This window comes from Oncorhynchus kisutch, unplaced genomic scaffold, assembly GCF_002021735.2.
Source record: "Oncorhynchus kisutch isolate 150728-3 unplaced genomic scaffold, Okis_V2 scaffold1768, whole genome shotgun sequence".
Lineage (NCBI taxonomy): Eukaryota > Metazoa > Chordata > Actinopteri > Salmoniformes > Salmonidae > Oncorhynchus > Oncorhynchus kisutch.
The window spans coordinates 27879-45045 of record NW_022263713.1 but is presented as its reverse complement, the minus strand read 5'-3'; the positions used below and the strand labels follow the sequence as shown (position 1 = coordinate 45045).

The following is a 17167-nucleotide window of genomic DNA, read 5'->3' as shown; positions in this document are numbered from 1 at the left end:
TCAGAGCAGCTCACAGATCACTGCATCTGTACATAGCCCATATGTGTAGAGCCTAACCAACTACCTCATCCCCATACTGTTATTTATTTGATTTATTTTGCTCCTTTGCACCCCAGTATCTCTACTTGCACACTCATCTTCTGCACATCTATCACTTCATTGTTTAATTGCTATATTGTAATTATATTGCCACTATGGCCTATTTATTGCCTTTACATCTCTTCTCCTACCTCATTTGCACACACTGTATATAGACTTTTTCTATTGTATTATTGACTGTATGCTTGTTTTGTTTACTCCATGTGAACTCTGTTATTGACTGTACATTTGTTTATGTGTAACTCTGTGTTATTGTTTGTGTCGCACTGCTTTGCTTTATCTTGGCCAGGTCGCAGTTGTAAATGAGAACTTATTCTCAACTGGCCTACCTGGTTAAATAAAGCTGAAATAAAAAATAAATAACAGTATGTGTGTGACCAGTCAGCTTCACTGTACTTTAACCTAGGGTGAGCACATTTTAAAATGCCCAAAAGCGGGACAATGGTATGATTTTACGGGACATTCGTGGGACAGTGTAGCCTACACCTGAATAATTTTTCCCACACACATCTCCCTACCGCAGCACCGAGTGAACTAATTGAAGTGTACCTTGCCTGCACTTTTTTCCTCACACAAAATTCTGGCTATATTTTGCCAGGGAATCATTGCTGGTTTGTCTTAGGAATGTTTAACAGTTCGGAAGAGAGACTTTTAAAACGGTATTGAATGAAGTAACAGCAAATATGTTGAATGAGCAACTAATGAGCATGACAGCCTCACAAGTTTGCCAAAATGACCTTATATCTTTGTCTAATATGACTATTTACTGAACATTAGTAGCTCTTCGTTACACACACTTTTTGTTATTAGTTAATTAACAGTCCTCCAAGTTTAGCTGGAATTTAGCCCGAAATGTTTTGACAAATGTGATTGGTTGATGATATGACATTGGCCTATGTCTCTTCTTGTGTTGGGCATAATATCAGATCTCAACAACGATTGGAGAAGTGTTTAACATCACCAGCACCACATCCTTGATATTTATCTTGTTGTAAGCTCAACGTGATTTCAAACAAGACCGGTTGGAATGTCATTTCTCAGCAATGAATAAGAAGTCTGACTGAAATATGTACCTTTTTCTAAATTAGTGATGTTTTCATTTGTTGGTAAAATGCGGGACATGATTGTTTGGTTGTGGGACGAAAGGCCAAATGCAGGACTGTACCGCACAATCTGGGACATGTGGTCACCCTAATTGAACCTTGAACCCTGAATCAGCTCTTTGTTTACATATGAAAGCATCTGGTTCTCACTGACAGTATTATTGCCCCTCATTCAAATCCAATAATCCTGGAGTCACCTGCAGTCCGGCCAAATCCTTGACATTCTAACCTTTAACCACACTTTAGTTTTTCCTCCTGGTTTGAGGCTATACAGAACGTTTGCATCTGAGAATGCTCTTGAGCCAAAAGGGGTTGCCTATAGAGACATAAATATTCTACAGAAATGACCTAATTGGACAGAAAGCGGCAGACCTCGACACACCAAAAGCTAAAGCTCCACAGTGGTTTTTTAACCCGAGCAGCGGGAATGACCTGCTGGAAGGAAGTCAGGAAAAAGAGATGAGAATTCCCTGGTTGGGTTGATGGACACCATCCTCCCTATGGAGATTTAACTCTGTCACCCTCTCCCTGTGTCAGTGGAATGTGTTGGTGTGTGTGGTGGGCAGAGAGGTAGATGGTGGTGGATCAATATATATCATCTTATCTTTCACATCTAAAAAAAGAAAATCCACTCTTCCAGTTGTTCATAATCTTTCTCTCTTTTACTCTCTCTATTTCTTTCCCTCCCTCCTCTCCTCCTCCTATCCCCAACAGGTCAGCTACCACCTGCGGTTCAGCTTTAGTCCCCGTAATGCCCCGGCCAAGGAGAAGTCTGAGCTAAACATCAACAATGACTTTGACTGGCACACTCTCAACTTGTTCCCCCTCTTCCAACTGCCCGGGCCCAGGGAGCAGTACGACCTCCAGGGGGGCACGCCTGGTGAGCCTGTACCCTAATTGTAACTCTAAACTTAACACTTAAGCTTAACATAGCCTTTGTACCCACAATGGAGAATGTTCCTTGTTCTACTATCCTTGAGAGACTTTGAGGGATTTCCGGCACCCGTGAGGATAATAATGATTATTTTTATATATATATATATATATATATATATAACACAGTCTCAGGCTTCATATGTTTGTGTTTGCCTGTTCATATTGCCAGTGTAAGATGGATTACTGATAAGACAGACAGCGAAGAGAGAGAGATAGTGAGGGAGAGTGTTGAAAGACAAGGGTGGTGATAGGGGGAGGGAGGGAACTAGACATGGAATGGGAATGATAAATTCAGAGCGGGTCAGAGGGAATTGGAGAGAAGGGTGTCAAAGTATTTTTTATGGGTGACGGTCCATTCCAATCATTTCTGTAATGAAAATATTTTGCCTTGGCAATCCTGATTATTTGACAGGGCAGAGGAGCAATATAATATTTATAATATTTAAAAGATAAATACACCATTACACACTCACTGGATGAGAACTCCAGGGTTGTATACATTAGGCACCAAACGGACTGAAACGGGGAGGAACTATCTGGACTGGTCCAATAAGAAATACTCCTTTTTGTGTTCCGTTGCAAAACATTTTCAGTTGCGTGCCCTAATGAACACCACCCTGATCTGTCATCCATGTTGGTTAATCAGACATTATTGACAGTGAATCTTTTCAAGCATAAACACAGTAAATATAGTAAACAAACACCAAGTGTTTCTGCAGGCTCCTTCGGGAACAGTGGATCAGAGCCAGATACGAGAGGAAGGAGTTTGTGTGTGGAGAGACCGTAGCTGTCTGAAGTAGAGGTCGACCGATTATGATTTTTCAACGCCGATACCGATTATTGGAGGACCAAAAAAGCCGGTACCGATTTAATGAATAAATAAATAAAAAATAAATAAAAAACATGTATTTGTAATAATGACAATTACAACAATACTGAATTAACACTTATTTATTTTAACTTAATACATCAATAAAATCAATTTAGGCTCAAGTAGATAATGAAACATGTTCAATCAAACAAAGTGTTGGAGAAGAAAGTAAAAGTGCAATATGTGCTATGTAAGAAAGCTAATGTTTCAGTTCCTTGCTCAGAACATGAGAACATATGAAAGCTGGTGGTTCCTTTTAACATGAGACTTCAATATTCCCAGGTAAGAAGTTTTAGGTTGTAGTTATTATAGGACTATTTCCCTCTATACCATTTGTATTTCATTAACCTTTGACTATTGGATGTTCTTATTGGCACTTTAGTATTGCCAGTGTAACAGTATAGCTTCCGTCCCTCTCCTCGCTCCTCCCTGGGCTCAAACCAGCAACACAACGTCAACAGCCACCACATCGAAGCAGCGTTACCCATGCAGAGCAAGGGAAACAACCACCCCAAAGCTCAGAGCGAGTGAAGTTTGAAACGCTATCATCTCGGGAGTTGATAGGCTTGAAGTCATAAACAGCGCAATGCTTGACGCACAACGAAGAGCTGCTGGCAAAACGCACGAAAGTGCTGTTTGAATGAATGTTTACGCGCCTGCTTCTGCCTACCACCGCTCAGTCAGATACTTCTATGCTTGTATGCTCAGTCAGATTATATGCAACAAAGGACACGCTAGACAATATCTAGTATATCATCAACCATGTGTCGTTAACTAGTGATTATGATTGTTTTTTATAAGATACGTTTAATGCTAGCTAGCAACTTACCTTGGCCTACTGCATTTGCATAACAGGCAGTCTCCTTGTGGAGTGCAACGAGAGAGAGGCAGGTCGTTATTGCTTTGGACTAGTTAACTGTAAGGTTGCAAGATTGGATCCCCCGAGCTGACAAGGTGAAAATCTGTCTTTCTGCCCCTGAACGAGGCAGTTAACCCACCGTTCCTAGGCCATCATTGAAAATAAGAATGTGTTCTTAACTGACTTGCCTAGTTAAATAAAGATTAAAGGAGTAAACCTGTACTCCTTCACAGGAGGGTTTAACCAACTGCCGCAGTCAGGTGCACTGTCATTATCTCGTGTTCACAGATCACACACTCGATGGGAGAGCTTTAGCTATTTGCACAGCCCCTTGAAAGATAACCTTTCCTCCTTGCTCCTGCTATGTTCCCATGGCAACCCTTGCTCTGTGTCACAGGGCAACAGTGTTTGGCTGAGCCCTGTAATCTAGTGATACCCCCTTGTCACACTACCTTTCTAACCCAAATGGTATTTTTCACAGCTTTGCCTTCATCATCAGGAAACTTTTTATTTTTTTTCCATCCAAATATATATTCACTTTTCTCTCTGATAAATGGTGACGGCTCAGATATTTTTTTCATATTTTCCAGAATATATCCAGAAACGATGGTGGTGGTGGTGGTTGCGTAACAAGTTGTGTATTAAATTGAGAATAGGATGTTGTTGTTGATTTGCCCCATCTCTTTGCTCATGGCTCCAGATCCTCCATCTTAGACCCTGCCCTTTTGATTCCCTTCCTCCTTCCTCTTTGAAGCTATGTCAATATTCTGACTCTCAAAAGAGGAAGAGATGATGAACAGAGGAGAACTGGCATTCTGGTGTTCTCTACTGAGCCAGACCTTTGATCTCAAATTAAGTGGCTGTGTTAATGTGTCTCTAATGGGAGATATCAGGGTCATATTTATTAAAGCACACAATGGAAAACATTTACGAAAATGTTTCAGTGTTAAAAAAAAATTGGTGCCTGATGAATATGGCCCAAGGCTAGCCTAGAGGAAACCATTCCATTACATGACAATAACTACAAAGAGTTTCAGTCAGAATTCATGAATTTTAAATATGGATTAAAATGTAAAAGTGTTCATCATTACTGAGGCCTACCTCCTGCCTCTTTAAGCCGTCTATCCCTTCATCAGTTCAGATTATTCAGTGAGTTGCTGTTGTCATAATTTTCAGGTCAGTATATATTAAAATGAACTTCTGGTGGGGTTAAGGAATGATCTGGTAAAATGGTCAGAATGAGTCCTCATTTCCTGTTTATCTCCATGGTAATGGAAGAGTGTCATACTTAGAACCAGATGTTTTTCCCCCACCAGTATACAGTATGACATGAACAGGAAAAACAATGGGCCCAAGGTATAGATGCCGAGAATGGGCCCTAGTAAGATGGCGCTGGAGAATGCAGGTAGATGTTTTACGTGGCCCCAGCCGATATTTTTTTGTTTGTTGTTTATATGCGTTGTTCGCCGAGTTACGGGGAAGATTAAACTGCCAACTACCAAAAACTGTAACATCTTATGCTTCACGGAGTTGTGGCTGAATGACGACAATATTATCATACAGCTGGCTGGTTATATGATGTACCGGCAGGATAGAACATAGGCGTCTGGTAAGACAAGGGGCGGCGGTCTATGTATTTTTGTAAACAACAGCCGGTGCATGATATCTAAGGAAGTCTCGAGCTATTGTTCGCCTGAGAGTTTTCATCTGTATTCTTTGTAGCTGTTTACATACCACCACAGACTGATGCTGGCACTAACGCTGAACTGAATGAGCTGTATTCCGCCATAAGCAAACAGGAAAACATGACTTGGGTTTCACAGACTAACATTGTCAGGAGACTTATTAAAGAACCTCCCTAGGCTGTAGCACATGTTTGTGCTGATCCATGGGGAGGAGTGCACAAGGGCCCACATTGTGAGAATTGGGATGTAGTTATTCTAACATAACCCGGTTCCTCTCTGTAGGTTACTTCCGCGAGGGCTTCCTGGCAGTGCAGCATGCGGTCAACAAGGCCATCATGCGTTCCTATAACAGCACAGGAGCAGCCTGGCTCCTCTACCACACCCGGGTGGTCCTCCGCCGATTCCCCTTCCCGCCGTTCATCTACGACGTGTTCATCCTGGCCATCCAGAACCAGCTGCCCCTCCTCCTGGTGCTCAGCCTCACCTATACCTCTCTGAACATCGTGAGGGCCGTGGTACAGGAGAAGGAGAGGAAGCTCAAGGTGGGTGAGGTGGTAGATTACCTGTTAGTCAAACAAACGGTCCATCTCACTCTACTTACTCTCTACAGGAGTACATGCGGATGATGGGCCTCAGTAACTGGCTGCACTGGACGGCCTGGTTCCTCATGTTCTTCCTCTTCCTCGCCATCTCCATGTTCTTCGTCACGCTGCTCTTCTGCATCAAGGTGAGTTTGCACTTTACAAAACGGTTATGTTATAAAACACAAACAAAAACACTTAACTAGTCTTTTCTTTCTATTGCTTTGAGGGGAATTATTTTTCATTCAGTGTGTTTAGTATTCATGATGATAATGATGTTCTTTCCTGTCCTGGCCCTTTCTAGGTGAGCCCTAATGGAGCTGTGTTGACCTATAGTGACCCCACCCTGGTCTTTGTCTTCCTGCTTGTCTTTGCCGTGGCAACCATCAACTTCAGCTTCATGATCAGTGCCTTCTTCTCAAGAGGTGTGTGTGTGTGTTTCAAGAGGTTTGTTTGTGTGTGTCTCAAAATGTCTGTCCGACCTTCCATCTGTCTGTTTATTCATGGTTTTCTAAAACCTCAGCCGTCCTGTGCTATCTGAGAGATGCTCCATTGTGTATAGTATGTTCTGTTACAGTTGGAAGTTTACATACACTTAGGTTGGAGTCATTAAAACGTGTTTTTCACCCACTCCTCACATTTCTTGTTAACAAACTATAGTTTTGGCAAGTCGGTTAGGACATCTACTTTGTGCATGACAAGTAATTTTTGAACAATTGTTTACATAAAGATTATTTCACTTGTAATTCACTGCATCACAATTCCAGTGGGTCAGAATTGTACATACACTAAGTTGACTGTGCCTTTAAACAGCTTGGAAAATTTCAGAAAATGATGTCATGCTTTAGAAGCTTCTGATAGGCTAATTTACATCATTTGAGTCAATTTGAGGTGTACCTGTGGATGTATTTCAAGGCCTACCTTCAAACTCAGTGCCTCTTTGCATGACATCATGGGAAAATGAAAAGAAATCAGCCAAGAAAAATAATTGTAGACCTCCACAAGTCTGGCTCATCCTTTGGAGCAATTTCCAAATGCCTGAAGGTACCACGTTCATCTGTACAAACAATAGTACGTAAGTATAAACACCATGGGACCACGCAGCCGTCATACTGCTCAGGAAGGAGACGCGTTCTGTCTCCTAAAGATTAATGTAATTTGGTGCGAAATGTGCAAATCAGTCCCAGAACAACAGCAAAGGACCTTGTGAAGATGCTGGAGGAAACTGGTACAAAAGTATCTATATCCACAGTAAAATATCGACAACCTGAAAGGCCACTCAGCAAGGAAGAAGCCACTGCTCCAAAACCGCCATAAAAAAGCAAGACTACGGTTTGCAACTGCACATGGGAACAATGATTGTACTTTTTGCAGATGTCCTCTGGTCTGATGAAACAAAAATAGAACTGTTTGGCCATAATGACCATCGTTATATTTGGAGGAAAAAGGGGGAAGCTTGCAAGCAGAAGAGCACCATCCCTACCGCGAAGCACGGGGGTGGCAGCATCATGTCATGGGGGTGCTTTGCTGTAGGAGGGACTGGTGCACTTCACAAAATAGATGGCATCATGAGGTAGGAAAATTATGTGGATATATGGAAGCAACATCTCAAGACATGAGTCAGGAAGTTACAACTTGGTCGCAAATGGGTCTTTCAAATGGACAATGACCCTAAGCATACTTCCAAAGTTGTGGCAAAATGGCTTAAGGACAACAAAGTCAAGGTATTGGAGTGGCCATCACAAAGCCCTGACCCCAATCCCATAGAAAATTTGTGGGCAGAGCTGAAAAAGCATGTGCGAGCAAGGAGGCCTACATACCTGACTCAGTTACACCAGCTCTGTCAGGAGGAATGGGCCAAAATTATTATTATGGGAAGCTTGTGGAAGGCTACCCAAAACGTTTGACCCAAATTAAACCATTTAAAGTCAATGCTACCAAATACTAATTGAGTGTATGTGAACTTCTGACCCACTGGGAATGTGATGAAAGAAATAAAAGCTGAAATCATTTTCTCTACTATTATTCTGACATTTCACATTCTTAAAATATAGTGTTGATCCTAACTGACCTGAAACAGGGAATTTCTACTAGGATTAAATGTCAGGAATTGTGAAACTGAGTTTAAATGTATTTGTCTAAGGTGTATGTAAACTTCTGACTTCAACCGTAAATGTAGTGTAGATCATATTATTTGACTCTCCTGAGGTTGTTTCGTCTTTCCTCTGAGTGAACAACAGTAAACCAGCTCCATCAGTCATTGGAGCCTGGAAGATGGGCAATCAAATGTCTATTCAGCCTCATGGAATAATTAAACAGTCACTCAACGTGACAAACTGGAACAAAGGGAGAGGAGATGTGGTGAAAAACCTGTATGTCTACACGTTTATGTTTAGCAGCCAATACACATGCTTGGGAGGTTTAGAATAATCAATTGTTTATGTTCTAATCGAATGCGATTGATGCTATATGATACATTACATTTCCAGTTCTACACATCCTGGGTGTTGAGCTATTAATCTCGGTACAATGCGGATGTTGCTCTTTTATCCCCGCTGGTGTGGTCAGAGTTGTGCTGTACTGGAAAGATGACTTGTGAGGTTCGCAAAAAATAATGTCAACTAGTCTCCGGACTGACTTTACAGAGGTTGTGTGGTTGTTCTGTTCACCGTTGTCAGGGTTATGTTCAGAAAGGCACACTGTAGAAAAAAAGTTTCAAAACGTAAAACAAAAATAAGCGTTTCTTATTGGACAAGTTCAGAGGGTACCTCCTCATTTCACTCAGTTTCGGAAGGTTTTCTTGGTTTGTGCGGACTGAACATGACCGAGGATTAAAGCACAGCCAATCACACACAGCCAATCTCACACAGGCTACTTTGGTTATTGCTAATATCACACCCTCACACAAAAAGGTAATGATGATTATTAAATGGCCTTCAGTTGATGATGCTTGATAGTCCTTTATCATTTCTCTTTCACTATTTCTTTCTTCTATACTTCCATATCTTTTCGAACAAAAAGGTCCAGTCCAATTTCTCCAAATCGTTCCTCAACAAAAGAGTGCAGATGGAGATTAAAATGATCTGTGATTGTGTTCAAGACCAATTTGGACAGACAAGCTGTTATTTACTCCCAGCAGCCATACAATTTCTGTCAGGCTTTGGCTTGTAAAAGAGTAGCTGAAAGCTTAGCAAATTAAAACGTTGAAATTGCGTCTGATTACGGTGTGCAAGATATATTTTCTCCTGATTCTTTTTTTATTTTTTATTTTTTACATTATTGGTTGGGTGTGTGACATACAATATGATGTCATTATTAGAGTAGGGCGAGAAAGGGCTTTTAGCTGGCCTCAGCTGTGCCTGGCCCCTAGTCACAACAGGACCCCTCTCCAGGTGGCCTTCCGCTGCCTGAAACTCTGACCTCCTGCAGTGTTAGGTGAGTGGGTACTCACATTCAGATCTGAACTGCAGAGTTAGGTGAGTGGGTATTCCCATTGACGGGCTCCTTGGCGTGACTCTGCAAAGGGGGCTTCATTTAAATTCAGGAAGCAAACTGAAACATAATTTCTTCATTGCTTTTTGCTTCTTGCTTCTTGCTGGTAGTAATGGAGGAATCAGCCAGGCCTGAATGTTGGGGTCCACTGGGGACTGAATCAGGGGCTGATGTGGATGGAGAGCCCCTTTGTGGGCTGTGGAGTCAGGTTTTTAGTGTCTTGTGTCTAGAGATGAGGCATTTCTTAATTTGTCTTTATTTCACCCTGTCTCTCTCTCAATTCAATTTCAGTTTAAGGGGCTTTATTGGCATGGGAACATATGCTTGCATTGCCAAAGAAAGTGAAATAAATTATAAACAACAAAGTATTTACTGTAAACATTACACTTACAAAAGTTCAAAAATAATAGTTTTGTATGAAATGTCTTGTGTCTATATACAGTGTTGTAATGAGGTGCAAATGGTTAAAGAACAAAAGGGAAAATAAATAAACATAAACATGGGTTGTATTTACAAGGGTGTTTGTTCTTCCCTGGTTGCCCTTTTCTTGTGGCAACAGGTCACAAATCTTGCTGCTGTGATGGCACACTGGAATTTCACCAGATCAATATGGGAGATTATCAACATTGGATTTGTTTACAAATTCTTAGTGGGTCTGTGTAATCTGAGGAAAATGTCTGTCTCACGCTCTCTATCGCCTTTTATTTCTATTGTTTTACCACTCCCCCATTTCTCAGGAAAAGGTAGAGTAGCTCATCCTCTTCTCTCTCCACCTCTCCTCATTCTTTCTCCCTCTCCTGCTGTCAGGTAGCTCTCTCTCTCTCTCTCTCTCTCTCTCTCTCTCTCTCTCTCTCTCTCTCTCTCTCTCTCTCTCTCTCTCTCTCTCTCTCTCTCTCTCTCTCTCACTCTCTCACTCTCTCTCACTCTCTCACTCTCTCACTCTCTCACTCTCTCACTCTCTCACTCTCTCACTCTCTCACTCTCTCACTCTCTCACTCTCTCTCACTCAATGTGTGTTTGAAAGGAATTCAGGTTGAAGGAATAGCAAATACAGATAGCCTATCTCTTGTTCAACAGACGGGCACAGAATAACTATTTTAAGATTACTCTTCGACTCAGGCATTGCACACACAGGACCAATGAGTCCCCTGCTCTAACTACCTCTTCCTTACCCAGAGTTGTCTTCTATGTAATTACCGATAGAGATGAAAGGAGTTGATTGGTGAACAGAGGCTGAATACTGCCTTAACCTCCTCCATCCTTTCAGATTAGATGTGATCTTTCTCCTCTTCTCTCGATCCCTCTCTCTCGCGGCGCTCTCTCGGCGCCTCTCGGCACTCTCTCAGCACTCTCTCGGCGCTTTCGTTCTCTCTCGGCACTCTCTCGGCGCTCTCGTTCTCTCTCGGCACTCTCTCTCGGCGCTCTCGTCGCTCTCGCTCGGCGCTCTCTCTCTCTCGGCGCGGTCGCTCTCTCGCTCGCTCTCTCTCTCTCTCTCTCTCGGCAATCTCTTTTTCAGCGATCTCTTTCTCGACGCTTTCTCTCGCGCTCTCGGCGCTCTCGCTCTCGATGCGCTCTCTCTCCCTCTTGATGCTCTCTTGATGCTCTCTCTTGATGCTCTCTTGATGCTCTCTCTCTTGATGCTCTCGCTCTCTCTCTCTCTCTCTCTCTTGATGCTCTCTCTCTCTCTTGATGCGCTCTCTCTCTCTCTCTTGATGCTCTCTCTCTCGATTCTCTCTCTCTCGGCGCGCTCGCTCTCTCGGCGCTCTCTCTCTCGGCGCTCGCGCTCTCTCTCTCTCTCTCTCTCTCTCTCTCTCTCTCTCTCTCTCGTTCGCTCTCTCTCTCTCTCTCTCTCTCTCTCTCTCTCTCTCTCTCTCTCTCTCTCGTTCGCTCTCTCTCTCTCTCTCTCGGCACGCTCACTCTCGGCGCTCTCTCTCCCTCTCTTTCTCGGCGTTCTTTCTTTCTCGGCGTTCTCTTTCTCTCTCGGCACTCTCTTTCTCTCTCGGCACTCTCTTTCTCTCTCGGCGCTCTCTTTCGGCGCTCTCTCTCTCTCTCTCTCTCGGTGATCTCTTTCTCGGCGATCTCTTTCTCGGCGCTTTCTCTCGTGCTCTCGGCGCTCTCGCTCTCGACGCTCTCTCTCTTTCTCTCTCTCTTGATGCTCTCTCTCTCTCTCGATGCTCTCTCTCGAATCTCTCAGAGAGATGCGCTCTCTCTCTCTCGATGCTCGCGCTCTCTCTCGATGCTCGCTCTCTCTCTCGATGCTCGCTCTCTCTCTCGATGCTCTCTCTCTCTCTCGATGCTCGCTCTCTCTCTCGATGCTCGCTCTCTCTCTCGATGCTCGCTCTCTCTCTCGATGCTCGCTCTCTCTCTCGATGCTCGCTCTCTCTCTCGATGCTCGCTCTCTCTCGATGCTCTCTCTCGATGCTCGCTCGCTCTCTCTCGATGCTCGCTCGCTCGCTCTCTCTCTCTTGATGCTCTCTCTCTCTCTTGATGCTCTCTCTCTCTCTTGAATACGTATTGCGGTATTTCTCTTGCACAATGCAGCTCCTCTGTTTTCTTTCCTCTATTTCTCCACCCATTTCTCCTTTCCTTTACTGTCCTGTCTGAAGGTTCTGTAGAAGCTGACCAGTCAACAACAACACAGTGACAGTTGCTTTATAAAACACTGATGGTGCAGTGGAACCATGCATTGTGACTATAGCTCTCCCTACATTTTTGAGAATCCTATCGGTGTAGACAATTATCATACAGACTTTTCTAAGCATGCAGACCATTCGTATACAGACCTCAAGGCTGTGCCTATGGGGTCATTAGAGCAATTGCCTGGATATCGGTGAAGCTGAAGAGAAGTGTTCATTCACACCTTGTGTACCCGTCATCACATCCATCATGCTTCTCACACCTCTTTGTGTACATCGGTTCATCAAGGTGTGTGCATGCCGAGATATGTTGCCTTTCACAAGGACGACAGGAACTATAAAAGCCACAAGTACAACATACTTTGTTATTCATAAAGTGTTGAGCATTTTCCATAGACTGTCTTGTATTTGGTATCCATTTTGCATCTACACCGTGTCGTGTCTGGACTATCATTACATGTGAAGACTTATTTATAATAAATCAGTTCTCTAGGTTTAATTATTAATTAACAAGGAAGTCGGGGCACCACAGAAAATGTTGATTTACAGAGTTATAATTTTTCAAATATAACTCTTCAGATATTTGAATATGTGATCAATTACTGTCTTCTATTAATTAATTGTTATTATTACCTCATCAGTTCTCATTACTGAATGTCGCAAACCCCTTGGATATCTGCACTAACTCAAGTCAGGAATCAGTCAGGAATCAGCTATATATATAATAACTAAATAATCACACAGAATTACATAACAAACAAACAGTAGATATTTGGGTTACTATATGACACAAAGAAAAAGTCCCTAGCGGACAAAGCCAATATGATGGCTTGGTAAACAAAGGAAAGAGGTGGGGACTCAGAGCGGAAGAGACCAAATGGATTCACTACACACTGGATAATTTATATTCACTGAAATGCTAATCCTTTGCACATGAATGTCCGCTCATTCGAGAATAATTGCAATGTATATATTTATGCCCCTATGTCATTGTTGTTGGAATCGCCTGTCTGTCTGCTAGAGAGTCAGTTCATCAGCGAGTCTCTCTGTTTAACTTCCCCAGAAGTCACCATGTCTTTCGTGGTTGTAGGTGGTTAGAATGGATACTTCAGAGTACCATTTGGAAATGTTCTCATAGATGCTTTGGCGGGGGTCGGTATTCTCGTTCTAGACTTACGTCATTTCTAGCTGGAGACTAATAATTATACGTCTAAGATTTACTCTTATTCTGTAGTGATCGATAGTCTGAGTTTAACCATTTCCAGCCATATAACTAAAACTACAGCTGTATGGTCGATAGAATTGTAGCCATTCCAACGTGGTGACTATGTCCCGGCGTTCTGACTTAATGTATATTTTGTAGGAAGTGGGTTTTATACTCTGTGGGAAAAGGGGCGGTTCTATGACGCCTGATGCAATGTCTGGGCTCACTGGGGTGTGGCCACTGACTAGTTAAAACTTTAACTAAACTGTTCAACTGTTCTGCCTGCGGCTATGGAATCCTGACCTGTTCACTGGACGTGTTACCTGTCCAAGACCTGCTGTTTTCAACTCTCTAGAGACAGCAGGAGCGGTAGAGACACACTGAATGATTGGCTATAAAAAGCCAACTGACATTTACTCCTGAGGTGCTGACTTGTTGCACCCTCGACAACTACTGTGATTATTATTATTTGACCCTGCTGGTCATCTATGAACATTTGAACATCTTGGCCATGTTCTGTTATAATCTCCACCTGGCACAGCCAGAAGAGGACTGGCCACCCCTCATAGCCTGGTTCCTCTCTAGGTTTCTTTGTAGGTTTTGGCCTTTCTAGGGAGCTTTTCCTAGCCACCGTGCTTCTACACCTGCATTGCTTGCTGTTTGGGGTTTTAGGCTGGGTTTCTGTACAGCACTTTGAGATATCAGCTGATGTAAGAAGGGCTTTCTAAATAATTTGATTTGATAGCTAAACAAGTATCTCGTTTAGAAGGCCAACATGACATTACATCTTCTCACAAATAGTTTCATATTCAATCATATATTGTACACAACATTCAGGTAGAAAATGAAGAACTGAGAAACGTACACTTCCAAAACTACCATTATTCTGTGCTACCCTCCTTCCTAATGTCACAAAATAAAACAACTCTGACAGGATTGTTCTTTAAATACCCACGGACCATTCCCACAAAAATATAAATATTGTTTAATCCTTCAATTTTGGGGAATAGGAGTTGAACCAAGAGAAGCTCTTTATTCCCCCCCTCTTTCTGCATGACCAGGGGAGAGAATCTCTGCCAGGAATTTATGACCTTTCGTAAAGTCATAACTTGTGGTGGAAGAGAGAGGGGGGGATCCACCCCAAAGGGCCACGTTGTGACAACTGTTTTCCCCCCTCCAGACCTTTCCCTCTCAGCGTGTTTAAGGAGATCAGTTTGAGCAAGGCCATCTACAAAATAACTAATGACAAGTTATTTGGGATCCAAGGGGATTTGTAGATCAGTGATTCTTTGCAGTCTGACTGCTATAATCTTTCTCAAACACACTCCGTCTCTCTCCCTCTCCAGCCAATGTGGCGGCTGCGGCGGGCGGCTTCATCTACTTCCTGTCCTACCTGCCGTACGTGTTCCTATGGCCTCGCTACGACCTGCTTAGCCACGCCCAGAAGGTGTCTGCCTGCCTCATCTCCAATGTGGCCATGGCCATGGGAGCGCAGCTACTAGGCATGTTTGAGGGCAAAGGTGAGCCATGTTCTCATGAGACTCACACAGAGAGACTCACACAGAGAGACGCACACACACTCCCACCAATGCCTTCATACCAATGTTGTGTTTAAATACCAACACTCCAATTATGAGTCTTCACAATCTATTTCAAATGTCTCTACCCAACTTTACTCCCTTTCTCTCCTCCCGTCCATCCCCCCCTTCCCTCAGGCACGGGGATCCAGTGGTGTAACCTGTTTGAGTCGGTGACGGTGGACGATGACTTCTCCCTGGCCCAGGTGCTGGGGCTGCTGCTGCTGGATGCCCTGCTCTATGGCCTGGTGGCCTGGTATGTGGAGGCTGTGTTCCCAGGGGAGTACGGAGTCCCTCTGCCCTGCTACTTCTTCCTACTGGTACGTGGGTGTAGGTTGGGTCTGGGTGGTGGTGTGGGGGGTAGATAAGGTGTGTGTGTGTGTGTCCATGAAGTCAGTGTTCCCAGGGGAGAAATCTATTAGAGCAGGGGTGTCCAACTCATTTCATGGAGAGCTGAGTGTCTGCAGTTAAAAATAATTAAGCCCTAAACAAACGTGTGGAAATGCCTTACTGTTCAAGGAAGGAGTAAAAACTTGCAGACACTCGGCACTCTGTGGAATGTGTTGACACATGCGCGTTAGAGCTTTGCCTGTTGACCCCTAGTCTGAGAGGAATGCAGAATGACTAACTATTTTTATTTGCAAGAAATATCAGGAAGTATATGTTGTGTCAGACAGTGAGAGTGAGGCTGGCTGTGTTTCCTGGACTGGAAACCCAAACATGTTCATTAGGGCACACAATAGCAAAATGTTTTGCAATGGAAGACGGTGGGTCCCTAATGAATTTTATACCACGATAGGGGTCCTCAGCCCCTTAAAGTTTGAGAACCCTTGCATTAGGGTTAGACAGATGTCTGATGGATCCTTTAAGGTCCACTAGGGTTAGACGGATGTCTTTGATGGATCCTTTAAGGTCCACTAGGGTTAAACAGGTCAGACCAGGATGACTTTGATTGACTCCCAGTGAGAGACTAAGATGATCACATTTTCATTGAATCTGGAATGGAAACATGTATTTAATTTGCTGACGTGGTATCCAGTAGAGGTCGACCGATTATGATTTTTTTCACCGCAGATAACGATACCGATTATTGGAGAACCACCAAAAAAAAAAGCCGATACCGATTTAATCGGATGATTTTTGTTATATATATTTGTAATAATGACAATTACAACAATACTGAATGAACACTTATTTTAACTTAATATAATACATCAATAAAATCAATTTAGCCTCAAATAAATAATGAAACATGTTCAATTTGGTTTAAATCCTGAAAAAACAAAGTGTTGGAGAAGAAAGTAAAAGTGCATTATGTGCCATGTAAGAAAGCTAACATTTCAGTTCCTTGCTCAGAACATGAGAACATACGAAAGCTGGTGGTTCCTTTTAACACGAGTCTTCAATATTCCCAGGTAAGAAGTTTTAGGTTGTAGTTAATATTGGAATTATTGGACTATTTCTCTCTATACCATTTGGATTTCATATACCTTTGGACTATTAAATGTTCTAAAAGGCACATTAGTATTGCCAGTGTAACAGTATAGCTTCCGTATACTCCAAGTCTCAGAGCGAGTGATGTTTGAAACGCTATTAGCTCACACCCCGCTAACTAGCTAGCCATTTCACATCATTACACCAGCCTAATCTTGGGAGTTGATAGGCTTGAAGTCATAAACAGCAGAGCTGCTGGCAAAACGCACAAAAGCACTGTTTGAATGAATGCTTATGAGCCTGCTGGTGCCTACCATCGCTCAGTCAGACTGCTCTATCAAATCATAGACTTAATTATAACATAATAACACGCAGAAATGCGGGTCAATTAATATGGTCGAATCCGGAAACTATCATCTCGAAAACAAGACGTTTATTATTTCAGTGAAATCCGGAACCGTTCCGTATTTCATCCAACGGGTGTCATCCATCAGTCTAAATATTCCTGTTACATTGCACAACCTTCAATGTTATGTCATAATTACGTAAAATTCTGGCAAATTAGTTCGCAATGAGCCAGGCGGCCCAAACTGTTGCATATACCCTGACTCTGCGTGCAATGAATGCTAGCTAGCAACTTACCTTGGCTTCTTACTGCATTCGTGTAACAGGCGGGCTCCTCGTGAGGCA

The 17167-nt window shown here is 42.9% G+C and overlaps 1 protein-coding gene across 1 annotated transcript in view; it reads left to right on the top strand.

The window, feature by feature from the left end:
• Positions 1–1916: 1916 nt before the first annotated feature.
• LOC109884391 (ATP-binding cassette sub-family A member 3-like) overlaps positions 1917–17167 on the top strand; it is a gene marked incomplete at both ends in the record, with an annotated part of 42542 nt that continues 27291 nt past the window's right edge. Inside the window, 6 exons of the mRNA XM_031819002.1 lie at positions 1917–2082; positions 5836–6095; positions 6164–6280; positions 6439–6559; positions 14813–14986; positions 15182–15363. Of these exons, the coding sequence (XP_031674862.1) occupies positions 1917–2082; positions 5836–6095; positions 6164–6280; positions 6439–6559; positions 14813–14986; positions 15182–15363 (1020 nt within the window). The remainder of the gene's footprint in view (positions 2083–5835; positions 6096–6163; positions 6281–6438; positions 6560–14812; positions 14987–15181; positions 15364–17167) is intronic.